Raw genomic sequence first — 27,950 nt, 5'->3', positions numbered from 1 at the left:
CCTCTGTGAAATGCTATGTTTTTGTCAGGTTATACAATCTGACAAAAGTGAATCATTTCAGATTATTTTCCAACCCTCAGTCTGCCCCGTTATCTGTACGATTCCACTGAAAAACAAGCTGAAATCGTTTAGGGTGGAAAAATAAAAATAATGAAGCTAAAATAATGTGCTTGCACCCTCTTATATTTGGGGATGTGGTTGTGTTCAGAATTAGCCGATCACATTTAAACTCATGTTTAATAGTACTTAGTACAAGGCTAATATTATTTACAGTGATTCTGATTTACCCCATATAAAGTTCAGCTCTTCTAGTAGGATCTTTCTGACATTTTCTTAGTTGCATTTTTCAGTAAAAGCCATAAAGAGCTTACAGCACATCAAAGGGCATCAAATTTCCAAGGCATTACATATACCATGGAACACAGTGAAAATGGTCATCAAGAAGTGGATTAAATTTTAAACAACAGTGACATCACCTAGAACTGGATGTCCCTCAAAAATTGATAAGAAGACCAAAAGAAAGTTAGTCCAGAAGGCTGATAAGAGGCTGCTGCTGGTTGTATAGTGCTTGTGACAACCATCTCCAGTATTCTTCATATGTCTGGACTGTGGGTTAGGATGGCAAGACAAAAGCCTTATCTAACAAAGGAAAAAAATCCAAGCTCGGCTATGTTTTTCCAAAACCTACATCAAGTCTGCCAAAATATGTGGGAGGACGTGTTATGTCTGATGAGACCAAGGTTGGGCTTTTTGGCCATAATTCTGAAAGGTATGTTTGGCGCAAAGCCAACACTTTGCAACACCAAAAGAACACCATACCCAAAGTGAAGATAGTGGAGCAGCATTATGCTTTTGGACTGTTCTGCTGCTGAAACTGGGGCTTTAGTCAAGGTGGCTGGAATTCTGAACAGTTCCAAATATCAGTCCATTTTGGCAAAAAAAAACAGGTGTAGGTTTTGTGCCAAAAAAGCTGAAGAGGAATTTCACCTTTCCGCATGACAACCCAAAGCATATCTGCAAATCAACAAAAAAATGGCTTTGCCAAAAGATCAAAGTTTTCAGATGGCTCAGCCAGAGGTCAGACCTGAATCCCATTGGAAACCTGTGGGTCGACCTAAAGAGGGCGGTGCGCACGATATTGCCCTTGCAATCTGACAGATTTGGAGTGCTGTTGCAAGGAAGATTGTCAAAAATTGCCACATCAAGATGTGCCATGCTGATAGACGCAGACCCAAAAATACAGAATACTGCCGTAAAATCAAAGTGTACATCAACAAAGTATTAGTTTTAGGGTGTGCATATTTATGCAACCACATTATTTTAGGTTTGTTTTATTTTTCCACCCTTAAAGTTTTTATTTTATTTTTCAACGGAATTGTAGACATTGAGGCCTTAGTCAGACGGGCGTTTTTTGCCGCGATTTGCGCATGCGTCCGGCGATTTTATAAAACCATTGCTTTGCAATGGTATCGGACACATGAGCGCTTTTTATGCGCTCGTCCGATAAATTATAGAACAGAAATCGCAGATCGCACCTATCTGCGATCTGCGATTCCTGTTCTCTTCTCTATATGCGCTCAATGGGGCCGGCGGCAGCAGCGCCGACCCCATTGAGAACATATAGAAGACAAATCATTCTTCTCTGCCACAGCTGTAACAGCTGTGGCAGAGAAGAACGATGTTTGCCCATTGAATTCAATGGAGCCGGCAATACAGCCGCCTCCACTGAAAGCAATGGGCTGCCCGCGAGCGCAGGATGAATTGTTGGGAAGGGCTTAAATATATAAGCCCTTCCCTGCAATTCATCCAGAAAAGTGTTAAAATAAAAAATATATATATACTCACCTGCTCCCGGCAGCCGGAGTTCCATGCAGGCAGTACTGCAGTGGGTGTGAAGGGGGTGTGAGTCAGACCTGTCCCCTGATTGGCTCAGCACTGAGCCAATCAGGGGGCAGGTCTGACTCACACCCCCTTCACACCCACTGCAGGCCGGCCGCGCGGAACTCCGGCTGCCGGGAGCAGGTGAGTATATATATATATATTCTTTATTTTAACACTTTTCTGGATGAATTGCAGGGAAGGGCTTATATATTTAAGCCCTTCCCGACAATTCATCCCACACTCGCCCGCAGCGCATTGCTTTCAATGGAGCGGGCTGTATTGCCGCTCCATTGAATGCAATGCGCTGGACAGCTCCGGCCCGTTTCTAATGAAACGCGGCTAGGAGCAGATTTTCGGGTGATTTTCGGGCACCGGTCACGCGATTTGCGGATGCGCATCCGTCATGCGATCCGCAAATCGCGCGAAAAAACGCCCGTCTGACTAAGGCCTGAAGGTGGAAATAAATCTTTATCAGATTTTTCAACATGACAAAAACATGGCATTTTAACAGGGGTGTATATTTTAATATTCAAACAACATTTACATCCCAAAATGGAAAGTTTGTAATGTGAAATGTGAATATACAATTTGCAGGTAGATATTGGTCTGTTTTTCCCAGTAAATTAATTTCTTCACATGTTGGCAATTCAAGTGTAGAGTATAAAGGCTCCAGAGCCTAGTGAAGAACGTAATTTACTACAGTACATTGTGTAAGTAGCTGTGCGTATAACACAGACTACTAGTTGGCTCAGGGGGTACTGGTTCTCAATGTAGTGATGATGATCAAGAACCCCAATTCAGTCTGTCTGCCAATGACTTACTCTTCCTTCTGGAGGAGTGTCTGGCTTGGCTAACATGAACTAATTTGCAAAATTTGTTTTTTCCCATGGATCATTGCCTGAAAATAAATGTCTATACACCCACTGGGTCTCATTAGTGAGAACCAGTAACTCCTCTGAGCTGCTTCTATGACATCTCATTCAGCCAACTATACTGTACTGATGAGGGACAAGAACCCCAAAACAATTCATCTACAAATGGGTTGGGTCTTTGGTTTGACACAAGCTAATTTGCATCCTTTAAAATTGCGTAGACAGAAATTTGCTCAGGGCCTGGAAGGGGGAGTTATTACCGAATTTATTTAAATGGGAACTTGGCATGTAATGACAAGCTGCCCACTGCACTGGGAAAAGAGCTTTTTGCTTCCGGATTAAATCAGTTTTGCGCCTTTGTGTAGTGGCCTGGCGAACAGCTGATCAGCGGGGGGTCCTGAGTGGTGGATGCCCACTGATCTGCCATTAATGGCTTCTCTTGAGGGAGGAGGTACACGGAGACTTTTTGAACTGTAACTTTCCAATTTTAATATGGAGTAACAGGAGCGCAAGCAGTTGTATGCAACTCTCAGTATTCCTCTGGACTGCAGCCGTATCTTGATGTTTGAAATTGAAAAATGACACTACCAAAAGCCCTCATTAAACTGAGCCTTAGGCTGCATATCCACACAGGAAAAAACAGTTGTGCCTGAAACATAATGTCAATAATGTCAGCAAGAACCTGTGGCTATTGGCAGATGCAGCTGGGCACAGAGTTTCAACGGCAAGCTCAGACTGCAGTGATACGGATTAGTTGCAGGATTTGATATAAAAACATTAAGTAAACATGAAATGCATTTTTATTGCACTGCTTGTTCCAATCAGAAGATATTAATAAAATGTAAACTTACTGTAGATACTATATTGTGTGCATAGAAATATTCACTTTTGTTTCTTTTCAAAATACTATATTCATGGGCAGTTAATATTTTCTCAGCTTTCTCTCAATATTCGTTATTCCATATTTTTAAAGAATAAGTGATCATATTTATGCTTGAGCACAATTTTTAGTTTAACATAGTTTATAAATATAACTTTATACAAGGAAATATGTCTAATAAATTCTAAATAAGTAGTTAAAATGGGAGAAGGAAAAGGTTACTAATAGAGATGAGCGAATATACTCGTTTCGAGTAATGACTCGATCAAGCACCGTGATTTTCGAGTACTTCCGTACTCGGGTGAAAAGATTCGGGGGGCGCCGGGGGGCAGGGGGAGGCGTGGCGGAGGCGGGGGTAGCAGTGGGGAACAGAGGGGAGCCCTCTCTCTCTCCCTCTCCCCCCACTTCCCGCTGCAACCCCCCACTCACCCACGGCGCCCGCCGAATCTTTTCACCCGAGTACGGAAGTACTCGAAAATCGGGGCGCTCGGGCGAAAAAGGGGTGTGACCGAGTAGGTTCTCTCATCTCTAGTTACTAATTAGGAGGCTGCTTCAAAGGCCAGCTTCATATGGGCATATTTTTACACACATTTCGGTCACACACACAAAAAAAAGAACATGTTCTATATTTCTGTTTATTTTGCACCTGAAGGTCCAGTTAATGGGGGTGCATAAATGTGTGTGCAATACACAAGGAGATGTATAAAACACTGTGTAATTTCCGCTGGAAAGTAACAGATCTGGAACTACTTAGCCATTTCATTCGCTGCGTTTTTTCTGCGGGCAGAAAAAGAACAGAAAAGTATGCCTATACATGCACAGCTGCTTACTCATGTGAAGCCAGCCCAAATACTGATGGCATGTGGTTGTAATGTCATCTGTATCGCGTCCATAATACGGTTCCATATTAAGGATGTGGTACAAATTGCTCACTTGAAATTGGCTTAAAAGTTTGAGACCACTCTCATATATGGTAGATTTATAGGGAATTTTCTAGTCAAATTATGCAGTAAGAATCCATGACAAACCTTAGTTCCATAAGTGAGAATGAGGTTTTCAATATCCATGTTGTGGATTTCATGCCATGCTCTAGATTTCTCCTAGGGCTCTCTCACACGAGCGTACGCTACCGCTTATTACACGTGCAGTTTTTTGCAGTACCTATCTCACATTGACTTTTACTTGTGCCTCTCACACAGTGTGCGAAATGCAGGCGCAAACAATATTGCGGCATGCACTAACTTGGCGCGTATTATGGGAGCATACACACCAAGGTAATGTATGGGGATTGTCAGCACACAGCAGGTACACATGTCATTGCGTACTTACTGCGTGCTCCCGTGTGCAAAACATGCACAGCAAAATAAGCTGGTGTGTGAAAGCCCTTCCATGTGGATTTTTATACAGAATTGTTCTTCACAGATTTCAACTTTTGCAATAAAAGGGTAAAATCTGCAGCAAAACCACAGTAGATTTTTGAATAGAATTTTCTGTGCATTTAATGTCGATTTGCGGCAAAATCAGCAGCAGAAATTCTCATCTGAAAGCCAAGTCTAAAATCAGCCTAAAAATAACATACCTGGATTCTGCCATGTTGGGTTTCAGAACCTCTTATTTAAAGGCAACCTGCTCACTCATCGTGGCATATGCATAAGGTGCTGCTTTCCTTGCCCACCCATCTTGACTGGCACTGAAGCCAGGAGTTGTGGATTGGCTATGTAAGTGCTTCAGAACTACAGAACCAGAAGTGACAGTCTCTAGAATCAGCATGTGTGTCACTACTTTTTGCGGCCCTCAGTTACAGCAGCATGAAGTACAAAACAGGTTCCCTTTAAGCACTTAGGCCGCGCTCAGACCAGCATGTTTTTTTTGCATGTGAAAAAATGCGCTGCACACATGTGCAAAATACGCATGACCGCAGCTCTGTGCTTTTTTTTACATGTGTTGCAAAATAGTGTGTTCACGCTATGTAATTATACACAGCTCGCACCTACACAGAGTGCGGTTCTATCTTTAAGGCACAGCACGGACCTTACAGGTGCGCATTCTAGGTACGCATGTCCTATCTTTTGCAGGCGTGAGTATTTTGCGCCTCTGAAAAACGGACATGTGAACACTTCATAGGAAACCAATGGTTCTAATAAACGCAATTTTTTACACACACATAGGCGTGCAAAATAACACGCTCGTCTGACCACGGCCATAAAGTGTAACCAGAGATTTTTCTTTTAGATTTTCTCCCATAGATTTTGTTTATGCCAGGTATGACTGATTTATCGGGAAATCAAATACTTTATATTAATTATTGCTGCTTTGTGCTGACTAAGTACGCATATTTTTAAGTATATCATTTATTATGTATTCATCTATATAGGGTACACTGTCATAGACTATTATAAAATGCCATTTTTCTTAAATACTTAATGCGAATGAGATCACCTTCCCAAAAGTAATGTTAGAAATGAGAAAACATTGAAATAGTTATTCAAGCATATAGACCGGTGTTTTGCTGCTGCGACAATCCTGGTAAACACAGACAGATGGAATAGCTTCTCAGCACATGCAGTAGTCAGCGAATACAAGGATGACCAGGATTGGTAGCATAAGGAATATAAGGCTTGTGGTTCTTTGGCCGTCGTGGGACAACATTAATATATTCACTCTGTTGAATTCGCATTCTTCTTCTGTTTCTCTGAAAAATAATTGTAAACTTGTTACATCTTTAATTAGCAAGTGAAAACAATGTGAAGCTTTTAAAGAAGATTGAGCTTTACGACAAAAGATTTCACTATGAATCTTAAAGGGGCTATCCCACAATCCAAGTCCCACACAAGCCCCAATATTTCTGTAAAAAGCCCAATACCTTTCTAATATCCTAAAATAGAAAGCCACATTCCCAAATGAAATCACTTTTTAGCCTCCCTTCTATGAGACAGCTCGGTCTGAGCAAAAATGTGTGTATCTGGGTAAAGAACTGGCTCGGAGATAGAAAGCAGAGGGTGGTAATAAATGGTTCATACTGTGATTGGGCCACAGTTGCTATTGGGGTGCCACAGGGTTCAGTATTAGGCCCCATTCTGTTCAAAATATTTATCAATGGCCTGATAGAGGGACTGCACAGCAAAATATCAATATTTGTAGATGACACAAAATTATACAAGATAATTCAGCGGAGGACAATGAACGTCTACAAATGGATCTAGATAAACTGGGGGTTTGGGTAGAAAAATGGCAAATGGGGTTCAATATTGATAAATGTAAGGTTATGCACATGGGCAGGAGAAACAGATGTCACCAATGTACACTGAATGGGGTACTGCTAGGGAAAAGTGATATGGAAAAAGACCTGGGGGTACTAGTGGATTGTAGACTTAACTGGAGCAATCAATGCCAGTCAGTTGCTTCAAAGGCAAATAAAGTTTTGGGGTGCATTAACAGAGGTATAGGGGTGAGGGACGAGAACATTATTCTTTCACTACATAAGGCACTTGTCAGGCCTCACGTGGAATACTGTGTACAGTTCTGGACACAAGTACTCAGGAAAGACATTGCAGTGCTTGAGGGGGTTCAAAGGAGGGCAACTAAGTTATTAAATGGAGGACTAGAATACCCAGAGAGGCTATCAAAAGTTTGATTATTTACCCTAGAAAAAAAACTGTTAAGGGGCGACCAAATAACAATGTATAAATACTTTAGGGGACAATACAAGGATCTCTCCCATGATCTGTTCATACCCAGGACTGCAACGGTAACAAGAGGGCATCCTCTATGTTTAGAGGAAAGAAGATTTCATCACCAACATAGAAGAGAGGTTCTTTATTGTAAAAGCAGTGAAACAGTTGAACTCTCTGCCTGAGAATGTGGTGATGGCAAAATCGAAAGAGGAGTTTAAGTGGGGACTAAACGTCTTTTTAGAGAACTACGATATTACAGGATATAGCCATTAAATAACCAGAAGGCTTGTTGATCCGGTTATCTTCTGACTGCCAGTCTTGGAGTGCGGTAGGAGCTTTTCAAATGTTGATCCAGGGATTATTGTGACTGCCACTATGGAGTTGGAAGGATTTATTTCCCCAAAAATGGGGTTAATTGGCTTCTGCCTCATTGGGGTTTTTTTTGCTTTCCTTTGGATCAACAAATGGGGGTGGAAACAGACTGAACTAGATCGAGCTGGCGGTCCGCCGCGAGGCGAGCTTACCGCCTGTCCCAGCCCCTGCCTCTCGGCGCCCCTCCGATGCTCTTGACTGAGTGTCCCGGCGCAAAATAAACTAGTTATTTCCATACATATTGGAATTTTTCTCCAGCGAGCGCTGAGGTCATTTTTCTTTCTACCATTTTCCTGAATTTATTGGGTCTCCTCCTTGGGGCACTCAAGGAACCCTGCAGCTCTCCCAATCTGTGGATGTGGAGGAAGAATTTTCATCAAAAATTTTAAGGCGATCTTGGACCGAGAGGTGCTGGCAGGGCCTGTCTTGGAATAAGACCCTGCGCAGTACCGGGTAAGTCCTCATTAAAAGTCTTTTATATCTCACTATATATGACCGCAGGAGCGCTACGCTGACCTCTGTATATTTCATTTAGCAGTTTTTAAAGGCAATGTATAACGCTACCGGTATTATTAGTTGACTTTCTGCTATTTGGTCACTGTATGTTAGTATTATTTCAGTACTGCATTGTGGTATATACATTGCTTGGCACTGCTACTATTATATTTCTTGTCTGGTGGTGATGACATTATATACTTTTGTTATTTAGGTAAATGTATGTAAGAGTTATTTGGGCACCATCCTTTGTGATGCTTATAATTAGGCATTGTATGATATGGTAATTTGTATGGGGGCATCAACAGAAGGAATCACGCAGAGCATCACTGGGCTATCTAGCATATGAGTGTATTAGCTGTCTCTGTATAAGTGGCAGTAGTACTCAGCAGACCATTTTCTTTTGCATGCAATTCGGAAAGTGGTAAATTACATCTAACGATACATCGTTGCCTTACCAACATATATAAAAAGGATGTAGTGATTAGAAGACTGTATGCTGCAATACATCCCAGTATGATCAAAAGACTCAGGGGGGACTTCTGATTTTCGTTTACTTCCTTTTGCACTTCTTTGGGTTCTGAGAAATAATAAGCAGAAGAAATGGATATTCAGTGGATTTTTACATTAACCCCTTAAAGTTCTATTATGTACAGTTACATCATGGAGGTTCAGGGTTTGTATGGAATAGGTTTGATCCCACTCCATACGAGGCGGGTGTCGGCTGTCTTTGTGATCAGTGCTGTTAATTTTTTAAATGCAACCGTCAATTCTGAAAGCCAGAACGTTTTAATTTTCCTTTGACATAGTTTTGTTAATAGAAAACTAAAAAGTTATGGCTGTCAGAAGATATATTTTTTCCTTCTTTTTTAAGTGGTACAGCAAAGAAAATATATACATTTTGTATTGGCGCAATCACACTGACCCATAGAATAAGGTTATCATGTAATTTTTGCTGCATTCAGTACTCCCTCCCTGCAAGATGGCAGAATTGCATTTTTCTTTTCAATTTCACTCCACCTAGAATTTTTTACAACATTTTCAGTACATTATAAAGTACATTAAATAGCATTGAAAAACACAACTCTTCCAACAAAACAAGCTCTCAGACAGCTGCGCTGATGAATAAATAAGAGTTATGATTTTTTTTTTTAAAGCGAGGAGTAAAAAAACAAAAAGAAGGATGCGCAAGTTTTATGGTCTTTGAATTGGTGTTAGGGGGTCACTAGGCCTGTGTATTATCTCTGCTGTAGATTTTGCATATTCTCCAATGATGCATGAACCCGCTTGTGATGTTCATTTTTGCCTTGAGAGTGTCAAAGGTGGTTAAAACCTTGTACTCCTAAATTCTTCTATGACGTTGAGATTTGAAGTTGCCTTTTAACCATTTGCAATCCAATTTTGGATTCAGGGTTTCCTAGGGGGCTTTCTTTTTCTGCCATTTTACAATAGCGCCATCTGCTGGCTACAGCCAGTACTGCGGTATGGCACATGCTGGAGAGGCCCCCGACAACAGAGCGGCCAGTAATATACAGTGAGAATACCCTGCCGGACGTCTTCCGACATTGGAGCTGTACAGCCTTCAATCAGAATGTCTTCAGACGTCAGACAGGGGATTGGAAAGGGTTAATAAAGTAACTTTCATATGTTCATTGTGTCCGTGACAAGAAAAATGCTCAACCACAGGTAATTCAGTTTTTCTTTCTTTGTGTGAAAGTAAGACATCATCCTCGCTTGCAGTTTTTTTCCAACAGACCCCCAGCAAGAGATTTACTGCACCGGCTCAGGTACACAACATTGGACATGGAACATATGAATGTCCTGTGGATCTTATAGTCCTGCTATGTGTTGGGGATCTGTATCCTGTCCTTGGTCAGTACATGTGAGCAGGTTTTGCAGATCCTTTTTGTGTGTCTGAGGGTAATGCACTTCTGATTATAAAGCTCCTCAAATTTAGAGGTTGCCTGTAACACAGAAGCGGAGGGTCCGAGAATATGGCTTTCAAACGGTCATCCTTGTGTAGGGTATGATGGAGATTGTTTGCAGTTTTCTTTAGCTGTGAATTGTAAGTCACTACTATAGGTACACAATTATTTTCTTCCTTCTCTGTATAATGGAGTAGTTGATTTCTGGGTATCCTGGTGGCTCTAGTGATTTGATCAATTGAAGTGGGATGATAGCCCTGATTTTAAAATGTTCTTTTACGATGGTATAAATGTTCATCTCTGTCTGTTGGGTTGGAGCAGATTCGGTTGTATGTGATGGCCTGGCTGTAGACAGTGGACTTTTATGATGTGTTTTGGATGGAAACTGTCCCATTTGGGGTATGTAAGCCGATCAATAGGTTTTCGGTACATCAATGTCGGTATTTTGTTTAAAATTATTCTGGTGGTGTCCAAAACGTTTATTTCTTTTTAGATACTTTGGACACTTCTTTTTTCTTTTCTGACAACTTTTGGGACACCACCATAAAAATTTTAAACAACTCAATACAGACATTCCTATACTAAAAACCTATTGATCAAGGCTAAGATTTTGGCTTCTAGACTTGCAGATATTTTACCAAACATGTCAAAATGACCAGGTAGGGTTCTTTAGACGCAAGTATATGATTTGTCAACCTAATTGAGATTGCTAAAATTAATTGAATCCCTTCTTTTCTGTGTTCTTAAAAAATTTGGTTTTCAAGAAGAATTTTTATCAGAGACTATGTCACTATATTCCACACCTATTGCTTATGTTTGCTCTTCAGGCTTTATGTCTAAGTCCTTTTTATTTTGGAACGGTACTAGACAAGGCTTTCCTATGTCTCAGCAAACTGTTGCATTAATTATGGAACCCTTCGCAGAATATATAAGATCTTCCATGGATATCTGACAAGGATCATAAAACAGATTTATTTGCTGACTACGTCATTTTAGCTTTATCAAACATGATCTTTTCTTTATCAGCAGTGACTACCTTAATTAAAACATTTGCTGAGGTATCTTATTAGAAAGTTAACATGTCAAATTCACAATTTCTTAATTTAGGCGTTAAGAGAGCCACAATATTTCTTCTAGCTACTAAGTACAAATTCAACGGAGTCAATAAAGCTTATATTGGTATACACCTCACTGTCTTATCTTCTAAACTATTCAACTTCATCTCTAAACCTCTTCTTTCATCCATTAAAATGGAGGTAAATAACTTAAGAACTTATGGGATTTCTTGGTTGGGCAGAATATCAGCAATAAAAATGCTAATTCTTCCAAAAGGACTCTATTTTTTCAAAATGTTCCCATCTTCCTGCAAATATTCTTTCTTAAAAACATCCAATCCATCTTACTATTCTTTATTTGGGGTAATAAGAAACCCAGGGTTAATCATGATATACTTTACATACATTGGAAAAATGGAGGCCTTGGTTCCCCTTCAATCATTCATTACTACAAGGCCACCATTCTAGATCAACTTAGAACTTTATGGCTAAATGATTTGTCTATAGTCTGAGTTTCCATTGAAAATTTTAGGTTAGGTAAACTTACTCTAAAAATTCACTTACTAGCTCAACTTTCTTAAAATTCTAAGTTCCCCTTCAATAAGACAACTCTACTTGCTATAGCAACTGTTTGGAGTATGGTTGCAAAAAAGAAAAATCTGATATCTTCAAAGTACCTACTCTTACTTGCCCACTCTTATACACCACTGGCACTCTTAAATTTTCATGCAAAATTCAAATAAGCCCAAATTTTCTTAATTCACTTAATTTTTCTTTGTTTTCTTAACTTGCTTAAAGCTATTACAGTTCATTTAAATGAAAGTTTTCATTGCAGATGTTCTATGTATTATTACCTAAAACTTTGTAATTGTATGCTTGCTTTTCATTTCTTTGTAATACTTTTTAAAATATTTTTAGTAAAACTTTAATATTTTAAATAAAATCCCAGATATTCAGTTATTGCTATGACAAAGCATGTGGGTTTGTTCTTCTGGATGTTGTAAGCATTGGGACTTTATGGGGACAATCCCTTTTACTTACCTTTTACATGAATTATAGTGCCATCATCACAGTTTTTGATGTAAGGAGGGGGATACATAACCTCCATGCAAAAGTAATAAATGTCTGTATCATTCTCATTGAGACTCCATTGATGGAAGGTGACATGGTTTCTTGATGGGATGACTCTGAAGTTGTTGCAGTCAAATGGCAGCTGGGTGGCATTGAACAATCCTTTACAAATGCTGCTTGTTTTATTAATTCCCCTAAAGAATTCCACCTTTAATTCCTCAATTGTCTCATTAAACTTATGATAAAACATTAAACTGTTCTTGCTGTGAGCATAGAAGGTGCATCTGTTCTTTAATGGTGATGAATCTGAAAAAGAACATATTAAAGTTTTAGCAATCATTTTATTAACTCAAGGGTTACTCTGGTTTTAGTAAATTAAGGTTGTTTTGTTGTAAAATTAAATGTTTTACGCAATTTTCCAGTAATCTTTATTTATCAATTCCTCATGGTTTTCTAAATATCTACTTGCTTTCTTCTAAGGTCTCATGTCCACAGGCAGGTCGGATTCTGTGGACAGGAGCCCTGCTGTGGAATCCCACCCTGCCCGCAGCATGAGGACATTGCCTAGCATTCTGGATTCTCTGCATGGCCATGGTTGTGGGCAGGCCTGATGGCCGGCACTCCCCCGCACATGCACAGTGGAGATTTTTGATTTTTTTTTTTTTTTAATCTCCTGCTTTCCCGCAGGATCCGCAGCAACGTCAATGGAAGCTGTCCCTGTGGGATCCGTGGCAAAAAAAGCATGCTGTGATTTGTTTTCTGGACCAAAAGGTCAGCAAAACAAATCCACATGCTTTAATTAAGCTTAACATCTATGAAGCTTGAACTGCAGATCATCCACGCGGGTACACCACGCAGATTCTACAATTCAAACCCACCCATGGACATGAGCCCTAAAGCAGAGGTTCCCAAACTTTTTGAGCAATGGAGCCCTTTTTGAAGCAAAAGTTTTTCGTGGAGCCCCAAAGCAGGACAGAGGGTGTGGTCAAGGGAGGGGTTAGGGGCATGGCTTATCACAGCATATGATTCTTACCGCCATCATTCTAAAATGGGCAAGGCCATTTAAAAAGAAAACAGAGAGTAACGCTGGAGCACTAGAGGGGCAATTGATAAACATTATATTTAAAATTAACATGCTGTGGAATTAAATCCCACAGCACATGTCAATATCCGCACAGGTTTTGTGCAGATTTTTTCCCCAGCATGTGGATGAGATTTTCAAAAGCTCATCTACTTTGCTGCTACAGCTATTGTAAATTCTACAGCAAATTTTCCCCGTGTAGTAATAGTGACCCCTATAGTGGTGGCCGCAGTAGTAATAGTGTTCCCCACAGTGGCCCAAGTAGTAATAGTGACCCCCTCAGTGGTCCCAGTAGTAATAGTGACCCCCACAGTGGGCTCAGTAGTAATAGTGACCTCACAGTGGACCCAGTAATAATAATAACCCCGCATAAGCCCCAGTAATAATATTAACCCCACTGCAATACTAACCCCCTCAGTAATATTAACCCAACAGTTGTTCCAGTAATAATAGCCCCTCAGCCCATATACTTACCTCCTCCTTGCAGTCAGCGCCATTCCTCCTCTGCTCAGCGCTGATCCTCGGTATACACTGACGTCAGTGTGTAAGCGTCAGTGTAAGAAAACAAATCCTCCCTTGTGCTCTCTTGTGGAGCTAAGAAGGAGAGGACTGAGGGTAGGAGGATCCCGGGTGCACACTGATGTTAGAGTGTGCAGCAGGATCAGCGTCGTTGCATTATTTTCTTCAGGAAGCTGCGGCACCCCAGCCGGTAATCACAACAGTCGTGAGCAGCCGGCAGCACGCATGCCATAGGTTCGCCACACGGCGCCTCAGTTGGAGCCCCTGACTGACATTCACGGAGCCCTAAGGGCTCCGTGGAGCATAGTTTGGGAACCACTTTTCTAAAGGAAACCTTGATCGATTATTTCTAGTCCTGGTCATAAAACAGGCAGGTCCAGGACCATATTCATATGTAGCATAAATGCTGCAGATTTTTCTGCAGCTGAATTGCCAGAAAATTCACAATAAAATTCTCAACAAATTAGCAAATCTGTTTCATATTTTGCTATGGATCTGCTACAAAATCAATGTTGTAAAATCTGCTGTAGACATAGTGTTACAGTTACAGTACAGTTAACAGAGTTGTGTTCTGTAACAAGCCATGCACATTCTCCAAATGTAAGGTTTTGGCCTGTCTTAAAACAATCTTGATGTAATGTAAAAAAAATATGAAAGTGTTACATTTTACAATAGTTAGCTCCTTTAAAGTCAATATCCACATTTTATCTATATGTCCTTTTTAGGCGCAAATGTCTGTGTCATAGCTCTGTTTTTCTGATACAGAGCTACAAATCTCCTGCATAGACATAGAAGTTAAAGGGGCTTTCAAGGCAGCTCCAAGTGTCAGTGCCAGGAGACACCAAGATTAGAGTGGAATGCGCTGCTCTAATTCCTGTGTAGTGGCGGGTGCTTGTAATTGCAGGCGCAGCTCTCATTGATTTCTTATGTCACAGCATGTTGGTAAGAGTGTTTACTTGCTTTTTAAGCATTCATCAGTCCATCCATAATTCTAACAACAGTTGTTGATTTACAGTATAATGAAAACAAAGGTTTGGTACAGTGTTAGCCAGTAGAGCAAAATGTGATTGTTCCCAGCAAGAGAAACCAAGTAATCTTGGAGATAGGATATCTTTTATTGGCTAACAAAAATACATGATGTTAATGCAAGCTTCTGAAGCAGTGCAGGGTTGTTCTTTAGGCTTAAATGAACTAGATCCGAAGAGGCATGAATATTATTTATACACACTTATGACAAGGCACAGACATGGATGTGATTGGTTTGCAGTTAAAGGAATACTGCAAATATTTTTAACTAGACACTGTTAAGCAAGGGAAAGTTTTATGGTCCCTGAACTACTGTTGGCAAGGGGGGGACGGGGGTTCACCAGGCCAGCAGTCTTATCTGTGTTATAGATGTCTCATACCTCCCAGTAACGCATGAATCCTCGTGAATAATTTAATCCTCCATTGAAAGTGTCTAAAGTTGTTAGAAATTAATATTCTCAAATTCTTCTATGGCTTTGTGACTTGAAACCACCCTTTAATATCATAACTCTCATATCTTCTAAGTTGTGTCCCTGACTAGAAAAGTGCTCGAGCCACAGGTAATTTACAGTAGCATAATAGTTAAGAAATACACACACTATAAAACCTTAGGTCAATGCTCATTTTAAATGATGAAAAGTGACAAAGCCAGTATACAAATTCAATTACTACATCTCTGCTTATTGTTAGTGTTATGACAATGAATATATTGGACACAGATTTTGACAGTTAGAAAAAAGCAGAGTTCAGACTTACTACCTAGACTACAAAATAGCAGACTTTTTAGTCTGGGCCGACATACAGATTCTACCATGATACATATAGCCTATTTGTTAACACTTCAAAAATCTCTAAAGACAGTTTTCTATCTACCTTTAAGAGAAAAAGCTTTTAAATAGTGATTTATAGTCATTTTCCAAGCATCACCTTTCTTTACTGTTGTAAATAAACCTACACTAAATCTGGCTCTAATATAATGATAGATATTTGCTTGAATCATACACTTGTGGTTAATTTAACTAGCCACAGTTTCACTACATCATATGGAAGACCCCTTTGCTTATGTGAACAATCTGCTTCCTCTTCTTCAGGGAGACCTCCACAACAAAACACTCAACTTTGAACCATATTACTTCTTTTGCAGAGAACTGAGGTTACATATCAGCCCGATTTTACCACAGGAAGTCATGTGCAATAAACAAAACCACAATAAAAAGGTAAAGAATCACAAAAAGTGTTTTGGCATATGGTCACCTCAGTGAACAAAAAAGAAATCCTTGTGCTACTTAAACTCAAGAGTAATATATTGATAGGACTTACTTCACTGGGGGGGGGGGGGGGCTGGCATCCAACCCCCTTCCCCAAAAATCCAGGTCAGCAAAACGTAAAACAAGACCGTGGGAGGAAAGATTCTTTGTCCAGGTTTGTATTAGTGACACAAACGTGAAGAAAAGGCAACGTGTTTCGGGGTGCTCTGGACCCCTTTCTCAAGCCTAGTACATGCAAAAGACAAACTTACTTTAAATATCCTGTGATATCAGTGCTCTCCACCGCTTCTGAGGGACGTTGCAGCATTCTGTGACGTCGGTGGATGCTGTGTGTACCACATGCGTTCCATCTAACGCTAGCAGAGTGATGTAACCAGTGTGCCCGTATCATAGGACCAACGCCGCGTTCCAAATGTGCTCCACACAGGAGCTGAGATTACACTAAAAGTGTTTTGGCATATGATTCTGCAGAGGTCTTATAAAGATAAAGCCTCTCAATATATGTCCTTTTTCTAATATTAGCACTATTGTGGCAATCGGCTAATCACAGTTGGTCTGACTCCCATGTTTCCTGGCAAACTGTTCATTTTCAGTATTTTGGCAACTCAAGTCTGCTAGAGTGAGAGATGCTGTTTATTAACAGATCTCCACTTTGACTCATAGAAGGGGGTCCCGAATGATGGACTCCGCTCTTTGATGTGGCCTTTTAGCTCCATCCTGCTCAGATATGACGTACAGTAACAGCAACCCTCTAAGGGCTCCTGTCCACGGATGGATTTGCATTGCGGAGTACAAAGCGGGATTCCACCTGTGGACTTCGCAGCAAATCCAGCCCATAGCATACAATGTAAAAATGCAATTTCCTGCCCATGAGCAGAAATCGAATGCGATTTTTTTTTTTTTTTTTTTCCTCACGGAGAAGAAATCGCAGCATGCTGCAATTTTGTGTGGGCTATGCACAAATGGCTTCCATTGAAGTCAATGAAAGCTGTCCGTCATCATTGCAGAATCGTTGTGGGAGCTGTGTCATCTGTATTGCTCATGCAGAGAAGAAGATGCTGGACAGGTACGCAGGGGTAACTAGCTAGGCACCAGGTCAAACTCCGCTGCGGGATTCTGCATGCAGGGTCTGACCTGCCCGTGGACAGCCGGCCTAAATGTGTAATTCTCACCTGAGTTCCCACAATGCACTGCTTTCTGGTATCCAGCAGAATTCTGAATTATCTTTTTGACTGAAAATCTATAAAACATCATGTAACTATAACGTGGTAACAGTAACGTAAACTATTTACAAAGTTACTCAGCCATATTTATCATACCCTATGGGTTAGCTCATCTGAATGTTCAGTTATGCAATTAGGCATGTGGAAATTAAGGTCATTTTCACACAGCTGTAGACTGTATTTTAGCAAACACAGACCTCCTGAGATTGAACTGGACCATAACATTCAAAGTTAAGCAGGGGACAGCATTTCAAGACAGAACCAAAATAAGTAAATATAACACGGATAAACAAGGACTTACCTGAGGTATCTGGTATGTCCAGTTAGGACAAACCATCACACCCACAGCCCTAGACTGGAGAGCGCTCCAATATGAACTCCAGTGCTCAGAAGTTAAAGTGGTATAAAATTGTGAGGTATGGAACAAGATTAGAAACCGACTAACTTCACAGGGGGGTGGTAAATTACACTCATCCCCTTAAAATTCAAGCCAGATTCCAAATCAATGCAATGTTCCAAATACCAGAAGTAGGCATGTCTAGAAAAAAGGTGTATCAATCAACGTGCGTTCACATATCCAAAAGTACACATTGACAAATATGTGGATAATGTACCTTGGCTTGCGTAGCACCTGACAATCCAAGATGGCATGCGTTCTAAAGGCCAGAAGTGCACGCCATCAATGGAAGAGACAGTGATTAAGGGTTAATAAAAGGGGTGTATATATCTATATAACCCACACATCCATTTGAAACCAATGTATATAAGGCAAAATGTATTGTCAATTACATTTTATGAATAGCACATAAACATGTTGAAAAGGTTCATTAAATCACATTAGGCTTCAGTAAACAAACACCTATCAAATCCTAGAAGTGCTAAAAAAAATTAAAACATGAAATCACATGGCGAAAATTGGCTTCTACCTCATTGTTTTTTGCTTTTTTTTGCCTTTCTCTGGATCAACATTGAGGGGTAATAGGCTGAACTGGATGAACATATGTCTTTTTTTGGCTTACATACTATGCTATTATATATGTTACTATGTACAAATAAAAATATACGCATTAAATCAAAGTTTGTTAAAATTATACTATTAAAAGATATACCGTATATTCCGGCACATAAGGAGACTGGGTGTATAAGACGACCCCCAACTGTCGCCTTATACACCAGGAATACGCTGTAAAAAAAAAAAGCAGTACTCACCTCCCCCGGTGTTCTGCGGCGCTGCTGCAGGCTGTCGCTCCCTCCACATTCCCGACAGAGCATTGGTTTCTGGAGGCGGGGCTTAAAATCCTCGCCTCCAGAAAGCTAATGATGTGATTGGCTAACTCACGCACCGTCAGCCAATCACAGCCATTCAATGCTGAATCACAGCATTAGCTTTCTGGAGCAGGGATTTCAAGCCCCGCATCCAGAAAGCAATGCTCTTTCGGGGACGAGGAGGGAGCGACAGCCTGCAGCAGCGTCGCAGAAGGAGGTGAGTATCATTTTTTTCTTTACTTTTTTTTTGTATACCCGGCGTATAAGACGACCCCCGACTGCAATGTAGATTTTTCGTGGTTAAAAGGTCGTTTTATACGCCGGAATATATGGTAGATTTAATTATATGTATAAGAATGGAAAGATATATAAAATATATCTCAATAAAACTTATACATAAATGTTAAACTTATACTAAATATTTGTCCCGTTCGAACACTTCATTCAAACCTTTGGCGACTAGGGTATCTAGTCTGTAAATCCAATACATAATTTTACATAATCTTGAAAAATTCCCCATTAGGAGTTTTCTCCAAGTGAGTAAGGCACATAAAGGAGAAATCCTTATTATGGTGGGTCATAAAGTGTCGGGACACTATGCCTTAAATAACCATTCAGAATGTTTGAGCGTTATTTGTTGACTCTCACTCTTAGGCCTCATGTCCACTAGCAAAATTGAATTGCGGATTCCACATGCAGATTCGGGTGAAATTTTGCCCATTGGAAATCATTGGCCATCTGCAGGTCAATTAAATTGAATTTTGCACCCTTGGATGGCATTTTAATTGATTTGCGTTTTTCACGCGCAGAAAAAAAACGCAGCATGCTCCATTTTAGTGCAGATTCTGGTGAGGATATCCGCATGAAAAAAAATACCATTTAAAGCAAATCCGTGCGGAATCTGTTGCAGAAATCTGCGCGGATTGTATTTTTCTAGTGGACATGGTGCCTCAGGGCTCGTACCCACTGGCGATAGACTTTCTTGCGACATGAAAGTGAGTGAAGATGCATGATAATGAAACCAATGATTTTCAATGGTTTCATTCTCATTCTCAATGACTTCACTCAAGTCTCGCAGCGCTAAGAAAAATCTGCGATATCGCCCATTGCGTCCAATGGGGCTGGCAGCAGCAGCGCTGGCCTCATTGAAATCAATAGAAGATCGCGAAGCAGGCTAGGAATTCCCCAGAGAGAGGAGAGGGGGAGGAGCTACAGGGGATCTCTGAGATAGCTCCCCATATTTGGAGAGATAGGGGGCAGGGCTATGTGGCTTTCCCAGGGTTTCCCCAAGAGCGGGGCTTGAGAGGGGGCAGGTCTAGAGGGGTTATCATAGTGATCCCTCTCTAGCCAAGTGATAGCCGATATCACAGATTTTTCTTAGCACTGCGAGGCTTGAGTGAAGACATCGCAAATAAGAACAAAACCATTGGTTTAATTATCATGCGTTTTCACTCACTCTCGCATCGCTGGAAAGTCTATAACCAGTGGGTAAGAGCCCTAAGAGCATTAATAGTCTTCCATACGTATTTCAAGGCACACAGACATTCCAACAAATAAATTATGCAAATCGATACACAATTCAAAAAATCTTTTAACTGATAAAATGCATTCTGTTTTAATATAAACATTTCCTTGGTATTGTGGTAAATAGTCTGGCAACACTTTGAGAGCTGCATTTAAAAAAACAAAGACGGGTCCCATAGAGTGGTTCAATAATGAGGTAACTCTTAAACTGTTGGGTTTCCGTGTACATGAATGGGCCAATATATTCTTCAGGAATCTTCCCTTATGAAAACCATTCTCGGTTATTCAGAAATCTCATTAGTCATTCAAAGATCACCTCACAGGATACCCCAATGTTTCATAAGAAGTTTCCTGAGTTGTGCATGCTGTATAATATAACAAGTAACAAAAGCTGCCCTGGGGGAATGGTCCCCATTGTACATTACAGACCTCAGCAGGTACGATTCCTAGACCAGCAGAATCAAGGTCCATTTACACGCAACGATTATCACTCAAAATTCGTCATGAAGTGTAAACTTCTCCGGTTTGATGTTTGTAATGGTGGAGGGGATAGGTTTTTAGTTACTTCTACAAAAGGAGGGATAGAAGGGGTATTATTAACTAACCGTGTATTCTCACTTATGACTGATGGACTTGATACTACTGTCAATGAAGAGGAAGAAATTGATACATTAAACCTCGTTTGTTCAGTGATGGATGGTCGTATCTAGGTTAGAACACTGTCATTAGCTTCTGTGCCTTCAATTCTAGGGGTTATTATAGGTATAGAAATGTTATCAAAAACATTAATGTTCACATTGATACTTTCAGTTGTTAGTGGTAGGGCTTACAAGTGGATTTATTAACATTATTTGGGGAGATCATTGGTTATTGGTATTTACTATTAGTAAAGACAAGAGTTCTTACTGAGCAGGTTCCTGATTCGCTCAGGCAGGTTCCTGATATTTTGGGTGTCTTAGCAAAATCACAGGCAGTGCTCGGCCATTCGTTAAATTCAATGAATGGCTGAGCACTCAGCCAATTAGATACAGCCCTTTCAGCAGGGGGGGGGGATTTTAAATCCCCCCCTGCTGAAAGAGATTCAGAGCAGTGACGTGACTCAAGCTGCTAGACAGGCCTGAGCTCCGGCAGTGGCTGAGAGGTGAGTATTTTTTTTTATTTTTTACCCCAGATAGAAATGATTTTCAAGGAAGGGCTTATATTTAAAGCCCTTCCCTGAAAATCACTACAGGGGTGCCGGCATCGCGATCCTCTGCCACAGCTGTCACAACTGTGGCAGGGGATTCTTTACTCCCCACGGGGATGAAGAATCCTCTGCCACAGCTGTTCTTTACTCCCCACGGGGAGTCCCCTTGTCACTGAACACTGTGACAGTGCTGTCACAGTGTTCAGTAACAAGGGGACTCCCCGCTGGGGAATATTGACACGCACCATGGACCTATGGTGCACGCTTGTCCTATATTTTGCAGATACGTACGTTTGCACACTTGTAAAATGTGGACATATGAACACACCATAGGGAACAAATTGTTATAATAGACACGTGGTTTTGTGCGCATCTATGTACACACACGCTCATCTGAAAGCACCCTCAGGAAGACCCCTCAGCTTATGTGAACAATCTGCTTCCTCTTTTTCAAGGGTCCTCCACAACAAAACACTCAACTCTGAACCGGATTTCTTTTTTTTCAGAGAATTGAGGTTAAGTAGCAACAACAGCCCAATTTTAACACAGGAAGTTAAGCGCAGTAAATAAAACCACAATAAAAAAGTGAAGAAAAACAAAGTGTTTTGGCATATAATTTTGCAGAGGTTTTAGAACGGTCTCTTAGCATATATAAATCTTGTTATTTGTGTAGCACCAACTTATTCCACAGTGATTTCAGGTAATTTATTTATTACCCCACCCCCCACCAAGCTGTGTACTCATTTTACCAACCTTGAAAGGATGGAAGGCTGAGTCAACCTTGAGCCGGCTACCTGAACCATGCAGGGAGTGAACTCGCAACCTTCAGGTCATGAGCAAGAGGTTAGGACTGCATTTCTGCCGCCTTAACACTCTGCGCCACACGAGACTTGTTTGCTAGCGAAAGGGCTCATCAGTGGACAGAGTTCCTGCCGTTGGCAGAGTTTGCGCTGAACAACCGCACTTGTTCTTCCACTGGGGTGTCTCCATTCTTTTGTGTATACAGGCAGCATCCTTGCTTCCTTACAGCGATTCCTACTCCGGGTGTCTGCCCTGCAGCTGACGTCGCCACAGATACGTTGCAAGGAGTATGGAAAGAGGTACGGAAAAACTTGGAAGCAACGGGGACTCGTATGCAGTTGCGAAGTGGGAGGAGTCTATTAGTGTCTTGACCTTACAGCGTAGGGCAGAAGGTACACCTGTCTTCTAAAAATCTCAAATTAAAGGTCCTGTCTTTGAAGCTGGCGCCACGTTATGTGGGGCCCTTTGTTGTCACACGTGTAGTGAATCCTCTCGCCTATGAACTGGACTTGCCAGCTGCATGGAGGGTTCACAGGGTCTTCCATAAGTCTTTATTGAAACCTTTTGTCCCTTCGGTTTCACCCTTCTGTCCAGTCCATCCCAAACAAGCTCAATGAGGTTTAAGTCTGGAGATGACCGTGCAGTCTATTCCATCCTTTGAAGCCCACTGGCTATTTTTTGTTCTCTCAAGGGGTTTTGGCATAACTTAGAAGTATGTTTTGGATCACTGTCCTGCTATAATATGAACCTCTGACCAACTAGGCAGGCACAAGAAGGTATTGCAAGACGTATTAAAATGCTATGGTAGTCCTTTATCTTCAGTGTGCCAGTCACCCCGTGCAAGTTACCAATGCTGGAATGCTGGATTCAGCAAAAGAGCCCCAGACCATCATGCTGCCTGCTTCATGTTTGACAGTTGGTATCACACACTCAGGAACAATTTTTCCACCTACTTGATACTGTGATGTGCTAAAGATGTCAAATTTTGATCCATTAGTCCATAAGACCTATTTATTATCTTCAGTAGTCCACTGGAGATAAGCTTGGCTGAGGCAAGTCTATTTTGTATTTTGCAATCTCAGCAGCGACATTTTTACTAATACTCTACCTGTCGAACCTGCAGTTGAAATGGAAATGTATTTATATTTTTCTGCATTAAGCTGTGCTTGAAGATTTTGTGCTGTGAGGTGCTGATGTTACAAACTGTGGACTCTCAAAAACTTGTCATCTGAGTTTGTAGTGGCCTTTTGGTCTGCCAGACCTCTTCCTGTTAGTTTCCTCCAGTTTCCAAGTGTCTTTTGATGGTATAGGAAACTGTACGGACTACCACCTTTGCTTTCTTGAACATTTCTCTATAGGACAGACCTAAGGGTTATAATTGTCTTTCTGTTGTCTTTGGTTAATTGCAGTTTTTGCCATTATGATAGCAATGAAATCTGTCCTGAAGAGCAAATCTGCCCAAATCCTGTCCTAGAGGGTGTTGTAATGCAGTCTGTTCCAGCACTGGTTATATAGAATCAGACCACATTCCTATAATGCTCGGTGTTCGGATCAGGAGTCCCATGGTCAGGCCAGGATGCAATTCCGTATTATGAACTCAAACCGGCAGCTAAAATACAGTAGTGTGGTCCCAACCTAAATGTGTAATTCTCACCTGAGTTCCCATAATGCACTGTGCTCTAGTATCCATCAGAATTCTGAATTAACTTTTTTTTGTTTGAATAATCTGTGCAGCATCATGTAACTATAAAGTGATAACAGCTAAATAAAGTTAAGTATTTACAAAGTTACTCGGCCATATGTACTATACCCTATGGGTTAGCTCATCAGAGGGTTCAGTTGTGTAATCATACATGTGAAAATTCAGGTCGTTTTCACAAAGCAGTAGACCTCCCATGATTCAGTTGGACCATAGGATCCTTTGATTGAAAGTCCAGGAAACCAGAGATTAAGAGTTTGATCATGGAAGAAATACTGTAGGTTCTTCAAACATTATGATTAGAGATGAGCGAACGTACTCGGTTCGGGTGTTTTTGGACTCGAGCACCGCTTTTTCCGAGTAACTGACTACTCGGACGAAAAGATTCGGGGGGCGGGGGTGGCGTGGTGGAGTGGGGGGTCAGCAGTTGGGAACAGGGGGGAGCTCTCTTCCCCCCCTCCCCTCTGCAACCCCCCCGCACCCCCGGCGCCCCCCGAATCTTTTCGTCCGAGTAGTCAGTTACTCGGAAAAAGCGGTGCTCAGGTCCAAAAACACCCGAACCGAGTACGTTCGCTCATCTCTAATTATGATATTAACATCAGCCTCTTAAAGTGGAAGGCAGTGATATCAACCACTAAAAACTGGAGCTTTACCTGCAAAATGTTATTTAGTACAATATAATTAGCTTACCCATGGTTACACCCAGTAATCTGCAGGAACTAAAGCTGTGAAAGCTTGCATTACAGACACCACACCTCAGTTCATTTCCTTGCTAAGGCTGCTTATAATTAAAAAAACAAAATAATTATACTATCATGTATGATTTATACCTCTTGATCGGAGCTATATTAATGGGTATCTTCACCTTTGATCACAATTTTGCGCATTAAAAGTAGATAGAATCTAAATGAAAAGTTGACTAACTTTGCAAATTGCATTTTTTTTTATCTTGCACTGATCACAAGTTACAGCTTACCACATAATGGTGGCCTCAGATGTGGCCGTTAACTTAATCTGAGATTTACAGACGGTCCTACACACACAAATAGTCCTTATAGGGATTGGCGAGTTTATTGCTAATGTAAACCAATGTATGTTAATGATGATTATATGCTATGCATTTTTGAAGGTAGAAAGCATGACCTTCATCCTCCTCCATAGTAATATACTGCGCACAGGAAACTAGCACATGCACAGTGTAGGAGGCTGAATGACATCTCGTCACATAGCCCTCCATCTGTGGCCACTTTATGGATGGGAGCACTATCCGCACAAGACAGAAGGGGCCAGGCAATGGGGTGTAACATCAGAAATATAGAGAGTGGGACACAACTTTTAAAAAAAAGCATATTTTAACAAGAAGCATAAAATCACCTTTAACATAAATTGATTTATATTAGCAATAAAATGGCCAACCCCTTTAACTCATAAATCCTGGTGCAACTGTAGTGGCCCAGAAGGTCCTACAGGATGTCACACATTCACTCAACTTTAAAACTCCCGTTTATGTACTCCTTAGGAGACATTTCTGGGGTTGACTGTCAGAGAGACCCTGTTTTTCCCCTTTCCTCACAGACGACGTCCTAATCTGCCCGGCAACGCCTGTCTCCTGATTGGTTACTGTCACACTAATTGCTGATTGGTAGAGGGGATTTAAGCCCGGGAAAACAGAGCAGTGCAAGTGGGGGTATGGGGAGGAGTTACACAGTTTTCAGTCAGACAATTTGAGCGGGAAGTCAGTTCCAGCCAGAGAGTTAGTAAGAGAAGAAGTCTGTGAGTCGTTCAACCAGTCACAGTCAGTCAGAGCTGGAGCGTGAAGAGAGTCAGTCAGTGAGGGATTCAGGGAGTGAAGAAGTCAGTCAGAGAGCAGTCTGGGGAGAAGTACGGCCGCAGTCTGAGGAAAAGGTGAGTTGTAGTCGAAAGTAAGGAAGCTCACGAAACGTCTCAACACCAGTGCAGTGTGGAGGAGAATAGGCTGGGCTCCTGCTACAAAAACAGTGAGTGTTATGAGTGCCTGTTAGGCTGGAAAACCAGGGAAAACACAGCCTCACCCTAGCCTCCATTACCAGTACAGTCTCACCCACAGTCTCCATTACAGACACAGACCTCACGGTATCTGCACAACCTGCAGATAACTAGGACTGACGGGGATCATGTTCACAAATAATCCCAAAGGTAGAGAGACAGTGACTTGAAGAAAATCCTATTAAATATCCTTGACTGTGTTGCATTCAACTGCTACATTGTGTGTAAAAACCAATTCCTGTATTGCCATGGAGTTTATAATTATGCGCAAATTGTGATAAGACTGTCAGTAAAACTGTGTACCTTTGGTTTTGCAACAGAAAAACTGTGGACTCGTCTCTGTTATTCTCGTGTCATCCACTGGGAGTTCACAACATAAAGGCACTGGCGTCACCCGTGACAAAACACACTCGACATCAGTCGCCTTAAGTTCTAAATCCTGTTTAACCGCGCACGTTCTCAAGCGAGGCCTCCGTAGCGGCCTTTTTGTGGAGAGAGACCGCAGAGCCACCCAAGACCGCCATTTTTTTATGCCCGTGGTCTACGCCACAGTTGGCTGGCCCTCCTTCAGGACACATGCAGAAAGACCCCCATTCAGATGAATTGAGTAGATTTTCAGTCACATGTAAACATTGCCTTTGGCCACTTTCAGACATGGTAGATTTTTTTTTAAAATGTAGAAAACCTCTGCCAAATCTAAGGCTCTCCCTTGCCCAGAGGAGCTGGGGCTCTGCTATCTGACAGCTGGGCTTCAGCTGCAACTGCTGGGAGCAAAGAAATCGCTGATGTCTTTAGTTTAACCCTTAACATGCCACAGTCCATGAAACCACATCATGTAAAAGGTAGACAAAGGGTGGGAGCTACTTCTGTTAATCATCGGACCCCCTCAATATGATTGCTGGGTGCTGATGGGTTGCTATGGCACCCAGGAGGCTTAAAGAAGTCTGAGCTTCATAGGACAATATAATACACTGCAGTACTGAAGTATTACAGTGTATTATAGAAACAATCAAAAATACTAAAATTTAAGTCTCCCTAAAAAGTGGCAAAAAATAGAAGTAAAAAGCCCATCTATCCTCCCTTACTATGTAAAAAAAAAACTAAAAGAAAAATCACAAATTTGGCATTGCTGCAATTAAGGCCTACAGTGGGCCCAGAGAATTCCATCTGGGGGCCGTGATTAGCATTTAAAGGTCATTCTAAGTCTATATGTTGTTGCTGTGGTTGATAATTGTAGACATTCTAGCTGGCACTTTGGGCATTCTGGTTGGCAATGGGAATGTGTAGTTCTAGATAAGAGGCAATTTGGCTGAGACCAGGGTCATTCTGGCTGGTGTTGTATGGGGAGCACATTTTAGTTGGCATTTAATACACACCTCAGCAGCTGCAGACATTTGTTTTTAAAGAAGCTCTTTATATTATTTAATCAATAATTATCACGAGTTTTATCTTCAGAAAAGAGGCTTCATGAGTAATTTCTGATATTCCTATAATTTACAATGGGGAGTACATCATCCCATGTATTATTAATTAATATTAATTACATCATTTATTAAAACCAGATTTTGTAGAAATATTACAAAAATTCTATACAATGTATATATCATAAAAGACAGTTGGAAGGTCATGGCAGCATTAACACACAGTTTAATAAAAATTAAAATAGTTGAACATATTTTGAATATTGTAAAATGACAAACGTATCTGTAGCTGAAAAAAATTTCCTAGAAAAGTATGGTGGTTCTTTTGAGTACTTTTAGCTTTAGGCCGGCTTCACATGGCCGTGACGGGCTCCGCCACGGAATTCCGCGTGGTACAGTGGAAGATAGCGTGACGGGCGGCTTCCATTGACTGCAATGGAAGCCGTCCGCGCGTGCACCTGCGGCAAATAGAGCATGCCGCGGGTGAGGTCGGGTGATTTCACGGTGTGGAATTCTGTGATGGAATTCAGCACCGTGAGGATTAAAGCTATTAGGTTCAATAGAACCTAATAGCTGCAGGCAACGCAGCAGATTTACGCGGCGGAAATACGTCCGTGGGAAGGAGCCCTTAGGGGCATCAAAAAAGTTAATGAAGCTAGCAAGGGAAGATTAGAGGAAGAAAGTTC

General features: G+C 41.2%; 1 protein-coding gene across 1 annotated transcript in view; it reads right to left on the bottom strand.

The window, feature by feature from the left end:
- Nucleotides 1–3,404: 3,404 nt before the first annotated feature.
- Nucleotides 3,405–27,950, bottom strand: part of LOC136577528 (T-cell-specific surface glycoprotein CD28-like) — a 36,434-nt gene continuing 11,888 nt past the window's right edge. The window contains exons 3-5 of the mRNA XM_066577433.1: nt 12,196–12,531; nt 8,633–8,754; nt 3,405–6,325 (exon numbers count right to left, since the gene is read on the bottom strand). Of these exons, the coding sequence (XP_066433530.1) occupies nt 6,203–6,325; nt 8,633–8,754; nt 12,196–12,531 (581 nt within the window). The 3' untranslated portion in view covers nt 3,405–6,202. The remainder of the gene's footprint in view (nt 6,326–8,632; nt 8,755–12,195; nt 12,532–27,950) is intronic.

Source organism: Eleutherodactylus coqui, chromosome 8, assembly GCF_035609145.1.
Source record: "Eleutherodactylus coqui strain aEleCoq1 chromosome 8, aEleCoq1.hap1, whole genome shotgun sequence".
NCBI classification, from domain to species: domain Eukaryota; kingdom Metazoa; phylum Chordata; class Amphibia; order Anura; family Eleutherodactylidae; genus Eleutherodactylus; species Eleutherodactylus coqui.
The sequence above is the reverse complement of the archived record's forward strand: the minus strand, read 5'-3'. Positions and strand labels throughout refer to the sequence as shown.